Genomic DNA, 10,278 nt, shown 5'->3' on the forward strand with positions numbered 1-10,278 from the left:
CTTGCAGTAACATTTGTCAAAAGAAAGACAGGCTTTTCTGATACTAATGCATAAAACATGCCGAATAAAAAAATTAAAACAAATTATATTGAGTAAATAGCTGCTGTGCAGCTCTGGAAAGAATAATAGGACTGTTCAGTTATTTCAAACATGCTAATAATTAATGGTATATTCAAGTTAAGGTTTTAATAGAAACGGTCATATCCCAAACCACTGAAATCAATCTCCATGGAACAGGTGTTTAGACCTCTCTGATGAAGCATTCAACAGTGTCAGGCTGTTGGTCCTGGAAGATCAATCTATTCAGCATGCGGCTGATGTACTGCGCTGGGGCTGCAGCTCCAGAAAAGCAGATCTCTTATGTTGTTTTGGTAATGTAGGAAGTGCCTTCTCCAATTTGATCAAAACCTCGCTTTGTTGTCCTCTGTCCATGTAAGATACAGCACTGGTGATTGTAAAGATTGCCACTGGTCTTGGGACTGCAACAGGGGAAGGATAAACTGAAATCAACAGCAGTATCTTCTGATTAGGTATCAGTGGCCTTTTCCCACTCTGACTGGATATGGTAGATGCTGAATGGCAACTCTTTGTCTTGATGGTCCATCTGGAAACTAGCAAACCCCAATCGTACTTGGACACTCTCCAGTCACCTTTCAAATATCTTTTCACACTGGAAATCTGTTCTGGACAGCTGAATCCTTATGCTCTTTTCTCTATAGAAAGAAGACTGGTCAATGGGGTCCACCAAAAGGCACCACCAAATTTTTAGATGCTGTGATGCCTCGTACACTTTGAAGATGTCTTTTCTCAGAGAAGAAAGTTCCTTGCATGCTTCCTGGGGGCAGTAAGGTACAGGATATATGAAGCCTACAGACTGAGTAAAAAGCTACCTAAGAATACCAGTAAGAAATCTGAAGAAAATATGATTTAAGAACATGTCTCTGCTAAGGCAGTCACAAGACTGGCAGTAAAACCAGTGTTTTCTAACAACTACCTGGAGGAGGAGAAGTTCTTTCTACTCATTTACCATGTAGTCTATGGTTAAGAGCATACACCTGGGATATGTTATATCACCAACACCAACCAACTGCAAGGATAATTTCTCTTTTATAGACTATTTGGTGTTCTGACTGAGTTATTTACCCACCAAATCTGCTCTACTATGAATGAAAATACCACCAGGCAACTCTTCCTGCAAATTCTAGCAGGCTGGCTTGGAGAATTCCTCACAGATCAGGTCCTTCAGACAATGTAGGATGGGCATACCTTGATGTGAGAAACATGGCATGGCAAATACCTCTGTACTTGGAGACCTTACTAGCAGTGAGCTAAAGGGGCTGGAGAATCACAATGAAGTCTCTATCCATCCAGGAGATTACTGCTAGAAAGGCTGGATAAGGTAACGTGAATTTCAGCCTTCCCAAACCTGTTGTATTGGATTTAAACCAATGTATTAAAAGTTTTTATTTTTAAATCCATTATTTTAAAACAATCTTACAAGTAAAATAGGTAAATCTGAAATAATTTTTGTTCATATTTTCAGGCTCATTTCTAACTGCTTGGGCTACAAGCTTATTTTTCTCCTTTTTAAACAAGAGATAAGCTCCTTAATTAACCATAAAACTCGAGAAACCACAAATTAAAAAGAATCATTAAAAAATTTTGCTACTTATAATAAAAGGAGGAGAATTGACGCTGTAGATTTTTGTGATAATATAAGATTAAATTTGGCTTACTGGTGATATGGGAATACTAAACTCCACAGATTAGAAATACAAAGGATGACTGAGATCTGAGACTGACTGTGGTCAGCCCTAACATGAGTCAGACACTGCTTGTGGAGTCCTTGATTTTCCTTGTTTACCTGTGCAGTGGCTGGTCATATTCCCTAGAGAAGTACAGATTCCCTCTGCTGGCACTCCAGAGCTTCCTAACCAGCAGCCTGGCAGAGAAGGAGAAGAAAGGGAGTGGAAAGGACTGCTGTATCTTTTCTCCACAGCAGATACATGAAGTCTTCAAAACAAGTTCAAGCTGCTTCCTGATCCAGGGCTACTTGAAGCTATTTGTTCATAGGAGTTTCCACGTTGCATTTTTCTTAGATAATCTAGGCGCAGTTAAGCATCTCAGTATTCCCCAACGTGCTGCAAACTCCACAGGTTAGTTCTACATAAGGCAAAAACTAGAGGGTTTGGATATGGGCCTTAGTAAATGAACAATCATGGATCTTTGCAAGCTTTTGATACAACAGACCCCATTCACTTTATCTTGTACTCTCTGGATAGAATAGGATATCCATTATTCCAAAATGCATGGCCTGCTAAAATACCTAGCCAAGTTATAACTAGATTCCACATCTTATTAAACCAGAGTTTTCATGATTTTTACAATCATCAGTGTCAGTCCTTCTGTCGCATAAAATGTGACCACTTCATTAGACCTTTCATCTGGCAGAAGGGCTCATTCCCCACCTTGCCTTAACTGTGGCCACATGCCAGAACATGCTTATACTGGGTTAAAAGTGATCCATATATGAATTCCCACAAAGTTTTTGTTCATTGTTTCCCTGACTTTAAATCTAGGACACAGCATAAGCCAGCTATGCAAGTCATTGTCTCGTGAATCAGCTTCTCACAAAGCAAGGGAAAAAACCCAACCTCTCTAACAAACTGCCAGTACTGTTACAAGGTGATTGCCTAGAGAGAAGCCATCAGAATCGCCACATGCATGAACTTGTTCAGGCTAGTAAATGCTGAAATTTGCCTTTGTTTAAATCATCTACAGAATCTAGAATTAAGTGAAATGAATACACTTCAGAATATTTAAAAAACGAGGCATTTTATTTTTCACATAACATCCTGACTCTTATTGACAGTCTAGTCATGATCTCCCTTTCAAGCTGATTCCTTGTCTCTCTGATGTGATGGACAAGGAATTCAAAAGATCATAAGTACGTGTAGGTTTTCAAACAATTTGTTGATTGCCAGAAGAAAAATAAAAACCTAAACCACACCACCACAGGTTATAGATTAGAAGGACAGAAAGCTGATACACAGAATCATAGAATAGTTAGGGTTGGAAAGGACCTTAAGATCAGCTAGTTCCAACCCCCCTGCATGGGCAGGGACACCTCGCACTAAACCATGTCACCCAAGGCTCTGTCCAACCTGGCCTTGAACACCGCCAGGGATGCAGCATTCACAACTTCCCTGGGCAACCCATTCCAGTGCCTCACCACCCTCATAGGAAAGGACTTCTTCCTTATATGCAATCTAAACTTCCCCTGTTTGAGTTTTAACCCATTACCCCTTGTTCTATCACTACAGTCCCTAATGAAGAGTCCCTCCCCAGCATCTCTATAGTCCCCCTTCAGACACTGGAAGGCTGCTATGAGGTCTCCATGCAGCCTTCTCTTCTCCAGGCTGAACAGCCCCAACTTTCTCAGCCTATCTTCATATGGGAGGTTTTGCCTACATATAAAACAATAATGGAAAAATATGAAGAGAACAAAAGTGCTCAGCAGCGACAGGGGCTTTGATAATTTGGTCTAGTGTTGCAGTGGACAGATTTTTCTCCCCACAATACTAAAAGCCAGCTGATGCTCCTCACGAAGGGTATCTTCTTGCGCGCCAGCCAGCTCCGCGGGACCGAGCTCACCCTGGAGCGCTCAGCTTCGCTAACTCCAGCCCGGCCGGTGACTCCGTCCGGTTTGACCGCCGCTGTGGAGAGCGCATACCCCAGTTTATGGCCTCCTCTCCCCAGCCTCCTGCCGGTACCTTCTCCCGTGGGTCAAGGCGGGCACCGCTGGAGGCGGCAGCCGGTGGCAGGCGCGGGTGCGGCGGGAAGCCAGGGCCGGCAGGCGGCCGGCGCCAGCGAGGCCACCCCGAGGTGACCCAGCGAGAGGCGGGAAGCAGCGCGGAGCAGGCCGGCCAGGACCAGCCAAACGCGCAGCCCGCAAACCCCCGTTAGCCTGCGGGCCGGGGCCCGGGCCGGGCCTGGGCGGGCGGGGCTCGGCGGGGCGGGGCTCAGCAGCCGGCCAGGAGCCGGGTGCGGGCAAGGCGCAGGCGCGGTGGAGGCCGCTCGCATCCCATCAGTCTCTGCGGGCGGTGGGACGCGGTGCTGGGTTGAGCATGTCGGAGAAGAAGCAGCCGGTTGACCTGGGGCTCCTGGAGGAGGACGACGAGTTTGAGGAGTTCCCGGCCGAAGGTGCCGGGAGGGGCGGGGACGGAAAAAGAGGCGGCAGGGCTGGGGGTGAGGGCGGTGCTGCCGGTAGGCCGCGGCCTGTGTTGGGCCGGTCGGCAGAGGCGGGAAAGGAGCGTTGGGCCTGGGGCGGGTGGGAATGGCGGCAGGGCCTGGGTGCGATTGTCTGCGGTGCCGTGCCCGTGAGCAGCCCTCAGAGCCTCTGCGGCGGTGTGCGTTCCCCGCATACCCCGCTTCAGCCGTACGGAAGCAGCTTTGCTCTGCTTCGCGAGTTCCGCCCCCCCCCCGCCGTCCCGGTCCTAAGTGCGGGGCTGCGGCGCCCCGGAGTCGGATTCAAGCTCGAGCGTGTAGACGGTGCCCAGCGGGTGGGCTTCACGGTGCTAGGCATGCCGCGTCCGAAGTGCTGTGTCACTGTGCGGGAGAGCTGGATTCGAGTGCGGGGGGTGCGCTGCTCCTCGGCGCTCCAGATGGGAGTCGCTGGGGATAGGAGGGCGAGGGCTGGGAACCGAGTGTGACGGGGGAAACGTGTGAAAAGGAAGTAATGTGCTGTGGAGTTAGCGTGAATCGCTTTGTGTTTTGAAGCACAAATATGTATGTGGTGATTTGCTTTGCGCAGGTACAGATATATTTAATGATGAAATTAAATCCGGACTTAGATAAAATATTTCATGTCATTCTATAGCTACAATTTTAAAAAGATCCCTATAAGGGCATGATTGTTTGCTAGGTCCTTAATTCTGGAAACTGTCTCAAGCTGTGGATAATAAAAAATGACCTAAAATATGATGGATGCAATGTCAAGGTTGCTTTGCTTTTTCTGCGGCCTCACAAGCCTTATGTGTTCTGACTCTTTTAGTACCAGTAAAAATAATGTTTTTGTGCTTCCTGACAGATAAAGTTCTTAATATAGTTGAGATGATAGCTAAGCTAAACTGAGATTAGCCCTTCTTTTCCATATGTTTACTAAACAGGTAAAAAATGTTTATCTTATTTAATGTAAATTAAGTATTTGCAGTGGGATGAAACAGCCTGCTTCTGAACCAACCTTGGATTGGTCAGAGTACTGAATTGCTGTTACAGACGGTGAAGTTAATTCTACTTGACTCTAACTGTACTACTAAAACCAGGTACTGTACAAACTTTCTGGGCAGAGGAGAAGTTTATTAAAGAGTGACCACCATCAGGCTTTTTGCAGATCTCTCCTGCAAAAAAGCTACCTAAAGAGGCCCATTTAAATCCTCAAGTGAAGTGATAGTTTTGAGATGTTACAATGAATGTGCAGGCCACTTTGAATGTTGTCTTCAGTGCTTAGGAAAGAATCATGATAACTATGCCAAATAGGTTTTGGCATGCCAAACCCATGCCAAATAGTTTTGTTCCTCAAATTAAAACACTGCTTTCTATGCAGTAGCAAACCTTGTATTCTATTACCCAGCTTTTATTCAAAGAAAATTAGATAATGCAGACTTGCATTAAAGGATGAAAACACTGGCTCTTGGGGCATTTCTTTGACTTTAAAATTTTCTTCAAACAGTTTATCAAATCAACTTTGCATATCAGAAGCAGACATGTCCTGTTTTTATAGGACACTTTATTTTAAGCATAGCGTAAGTACAGTGTGATAGATTCAAGTCTATGTGAATTGGTCACTTAAGAACTTTTTGTACAGTGCTTTTCACAATGTAAAATGCAATGTATGCAATTATAGGCTTTTCTGGTTTGTTTTTTGTTTGTGTGTGTGTTTTTTGTGGGTTTTTTTTGGTGTTTTTTGTTTGTTTTCCCAAATGCAAAATATGTCAGTGTGTGATCAGTATATATATATATTTTTTAAGGAGTCCAGCCATGACAAGTTTATCAAAATTGATTTTGTAATTTTGGTGTATATGGCAGTAGTGCTTAATGGTAGCAGGCTCTTGAATGCTTCTGACACTTTCAGTCCCAGATAATGCTATGTAGTTTTTGACTTCTATTTAGTCACAGGCATGTAATGTAACTGGGAAGAACAGTATGCAATTCTGGGATATAGTGTCAACATACAGATACTGTAGAATCTTGCGCTATAGCAATGAGAATATAATTTAGGCTTTACTTTCATTGTCCCCTATACTCCCCAGTGAGGAAGGTAACATGGGCCTTTTTGACTCTTCTTTGCTCAGTGTGTGATTTGGAGCATATTTTTGCAGACTCCTCATCTGACCTTTTGTGATTGAAGCTGCTGCTGTGCCAGATGCTATTTTCTTGGATTTATATTCTTTTCAATTTGTAGATCTGAGGTACTTGTGTGTTAGTAGTTTGATTTGGTACTCACTTTAAACAGTTGAGCTTTGCTTTTTGTATCTTTGAAATCCAGATAAATGGTGAGTGACAAAGTTTTTTTATTTTGGCAGAAGTAATCTATTAAGTACAAACAAGCGGAACTTACTGCAGATAGTGATAGTTCTAAAATAAAAGTCTTTGCCTTTGAGCATCTAGCAGAACAACCAAATTCAAATAATACATTTTTATACTGTATACTTTCTTCACCTTCTCTTCTTTTTCAATTCCTTCACTTGCTGTCCTTAGACCTGAAAGATTTCTATGCTGCTTCATCTTTTCCCATTGTCCAGTTTGAGTAGGGAAGTTTAATTGTAATGCTTTGCATGTGTGTGTGTCTAATCAGTTACAAATGGGTTTTCCTGTCCTGGTGAATCTCAAATACTAATTTTATTGCCTGTCATTAGAAAAAGGAGGAGAAAATGCAAGGACCTGCCTTCATTCTTAGAAAGTCAGTAGTTCACAGTGAAATAGTGTTTAATCTTTTAGCCTGCTAGTTCTCCCTTACCCTTGATGTTTAATGTTACTTTGGGCCTTAGTCCTCAAAGCTTTCTCTGGATGGGCAGCAGGTGGCTTACTGAATTGTAAGGGAAGAAGAGTGTTATCTCTTTAAATATATTAACAGGCATTCAGAAATACAAGGTTACAAGTATCAAAATTAGGGGGGTGCTTATTTTGGTAACATTGGGAAAACTTGGTGTCTTTCAGTAGGAGAAAAGTGAGAACCTGTTCACCAGTGGAGTAAACCAGCTGGTATTTATACAGTAATTCTGAGGCTTTCTGAGTTTTTTGTTATTCTTCTAAAGTAACTAATTATTTTCATATTATTTTTTTTTAATAATGAATCATTAAGTGGGTGGTAATTTGCCAATAGGGATGTGCCAGATTATATTATAGGAAAAATAACAGTTTAGCAAATACTTGGTGTCTTTCCTCTGTAAGGAAAGAGCTTCTGCTGTCTTGCAAACCTAGAAGTAGCTGGTTCCAGGTAGCAACTACTGCTTGCAGATGCCCGCCTCAATTTGCTTTTGCTTCTGCATCACAAATATGTTTTTGGCATTTATCCGTAGACTGACTGCATGTGATCTGAGTGAAGTGAGAATCTGTGTGTATGTGTGTTGGCAGAAACAGTTGATACATATTTACTTCCTTAATCGGACAAAAGTGCATAAATACAAACCTGGAATTGCACACCTTTGTTGAGCTTTTAGGAGTCAAGTACTCAACATTACTTTTTACAGTGCTACAGCTTGTCCATTTGTGTGCAAAATGTCTTATGAATGTGTAATCCTGAAAGCTATGCCTGAGGTGTGTAATGATTTTTTTTTCAACCAAGTGGCATTTTTTTATTAAAGAAATTGTGAGGTGTGTTTCAGATCTTTGTCTTATAAACACATAAATATGATCCAGATTTTTCTGTTAAAGTTAACAGCAGAAGTCTGCCTTACCCAAAGGCTGAGCTAATCCATCAGTAAGACACAGTACCAAAGCAGTGGAGCATACAATATTTAGACCACTTTTCCTGTCTTTAGACTGGACCGGTTTAGATGAAGATGAAGATGCGCATGTCTGGGAAGACAACTGGGATGATGACAATGTAGAAGATGATTTCTCCAATCAGCTAAGGTAACTTTAACGTTCTGTTCTAGAAGATAGGTGAAATGTTAAAAATGGCATATCTGTTTGAAATCTGCTTACTTAAAAAAGAGATCTGAAACTGAAATAAATGAAAGCTCTGCTTTGTGCTTTTTTTATCTAAAGCCTTTCAGAACCAGACTTAAGGGATTGCAGCACAGTGAAGCATTTCATCTTTTAATCATTGTACTGTGAGCCCTGAAATATGCCTTATGTCATTGACGTGTTCAGGCTTCTTCTATGTTATGCAACTCAAACAGTACAAAGAGTCTCTGCAGATTGTGATGCAGTTGACACTTCTTTTCAATTTAACATGAATAAATCCTTTTCTAAGGACTTTTCTACATATGTGTGAAAACTCAATTGTCCCGGAAAGACTAATGGCAAGGGATCCAAGATTCTCTTCTGTGCTACATGGTGTGTGAAGTATGTTGTTACAGAGCAACAGCAGCAAAGTAATTGTTCATCACATACTTTTAAGAAAGTGATAATAATTTGGGTACCTCTAATCCAGTTGTTTAATCCTCTTTGTCACTTATAGTTTCAGTTAATCCTTTACTGAGGCATAATTATAACTTGAATTGTTTCAGGCATCAGTACAAAGTCACATTTTATAATAATCCATCAATATGTTGCATGAGGAGCGACCTATCTGTAATACAGCCTGATTAAACAGTTCCTAGGTTGATCTCCCTTAAAAAAAAACCCCTCTGTTAAAAGCAATCCTTTATGTAGAAAATACAAAAATAGTCTTTGGTGTAGTGTTTCTTACAAGGTTGAAAGGCAATTTCATACTGGAAAACAAATTGATATGTAGTGAAATACACTGTCAAGGGATGGTGTAACTCTTGATGAGCCTGGTTGATCTTGACAGACCTTCAGTAACTGTACCTTAATTGTAGCCTATAGTACTGGTGACTGTATGCTAATGTTGCAGTGATAGTTTGCAGTGTTTCTTGCTTGCAGTGTGGTTTTCTTTCATCTTTAGAAAGAAAATGCTGCAGTCTTTCTAAAATTCCACTGCTAAGTATATAAACCAACCTGAAATATTTTTATAGGTTTTGACTATGGTATCCAGATACACTTATACTAAGGCTAGAGATAAAATGGGATGCTTTTCTGGCTGATGTGTTAGGAGGTATTTTTGTTTAAAACAAGGAAGAAGTTAAAATAATTTTGGGAGCACATGCATTTAAATCACTCAGATTAGTGAGCTTGTTTGGTTTAATAAAACCTTGAGAATAACTATGTAAGATGCAATTTTATGTCCTCCAATGCAGCTAAAGTTGTTGCAGGCTCACAGGTGCTGCATTGTGCTGTATTTGTACTCCAGCTGTGGTGGGTCAGAGAGCAGTAACTGTGATTAAAACAAGCATTTGAATTTTTAAGTTGGGAAGTCACTTACAGTGATCTAAGATACTAAGCTGAAGAACTTGGAGAGTAAGTAAAGTTAAGGTTGTTGGTATGAACCGAAAAGCAGTATTGCATGTTCGTATTCTAAAATGAGTGCATATTGTGCAATATATTTAATAAAAAAATCATATGTCTGACAGTATTTTTATTTATACGTTTTAACTTGCCTGTCTTTTTTTCTATACAGAGCTGAGTTAGAAAAACATGGGTACAAGATGGAAATCTCATAGTTTTTGCTGAACATGGAGTGGTTTAACATTGAACTGTGGATAGACTACATGGAGAAAAGAAGAAAAGGTGGAGAATGAGAAGACACAATTCATTATCTGCTTGGATTTATTATTGTTTTATATAAAAATAAAGTTTTTAATCTTAGCATAGTGATATGTTCAGCCCCTAATAACCTGGTAACTTGTATTTCAGTTTGAAATGACTTGTGTGACAGAATTCATGGACTTGCCTAGAATTCTACTAATGATCTGTCGGTGGTTGATGCTTTTGTGCCAGTTTCCGTCATGGGGAGCTAGAGAAGCACCGATATGAAGACTAGTGAATGCTTGTGGTAGGGGATGTGAAGATATCATAAAGAAATAAAATACTCATGTATTCCAGTTTAGGTGCAGCAGCAGTGGAAAGAAGTTTTGGGGAGGGATAAAGCTTACTTTGTTTCAAGATTTTCTTTCATAATGACTTGGGGGGTTTTTTTGTTGGTTTTATTTT

The 10,278-nt window shown here is 41.2% G+C and overlaps 1 protein-coding gene across 1 annotated transcript; it reads left to right on the forward strand.

The window, feature by feature from the left end:
• The first annotated feature begins 4,064 nt into the window (after positions 1-4,064).
• On the forward strand, positions 4,065-9,933 carry SEM1 (SEM1 26S proteasome subunit). The gene is made up of 3 exons (XM_061350042.1): positions 4,065-4,203; positions 8,043-8,136; positions 9,746-9,933. Exons 1-3 carry the CDS (start codon positions 4,128-4,130, stop codon positions 9,786-9,788), a joined length of 213 nt encoding a protein of 70 aa, XP_061206026.1. The 5' UTR covers positions 4,065-4,127; the 3' UTR covers positions 9,789-9,933.
• The last annotated feature ends 345 nt before the right edge of the window (positions 9,934-10,278 follow it).

Source organism: Neopsephotus bourkii, unplaced genomic scaffold, assembly GCF_033783945.1.
Source record: "Neopsephotus bourkii isolate Nb327-2 ecotype Australia unplaced genomic scaffold, CSIRO-AGI_Nbou_v1 NB_479, whole genome shotgun sequence".
NCBI lineage: Eukaryota > Metazoa > Chordata > Aves > Psittaciformes > Psittacidae > Neopsephotus > Neopsephotus bourkii.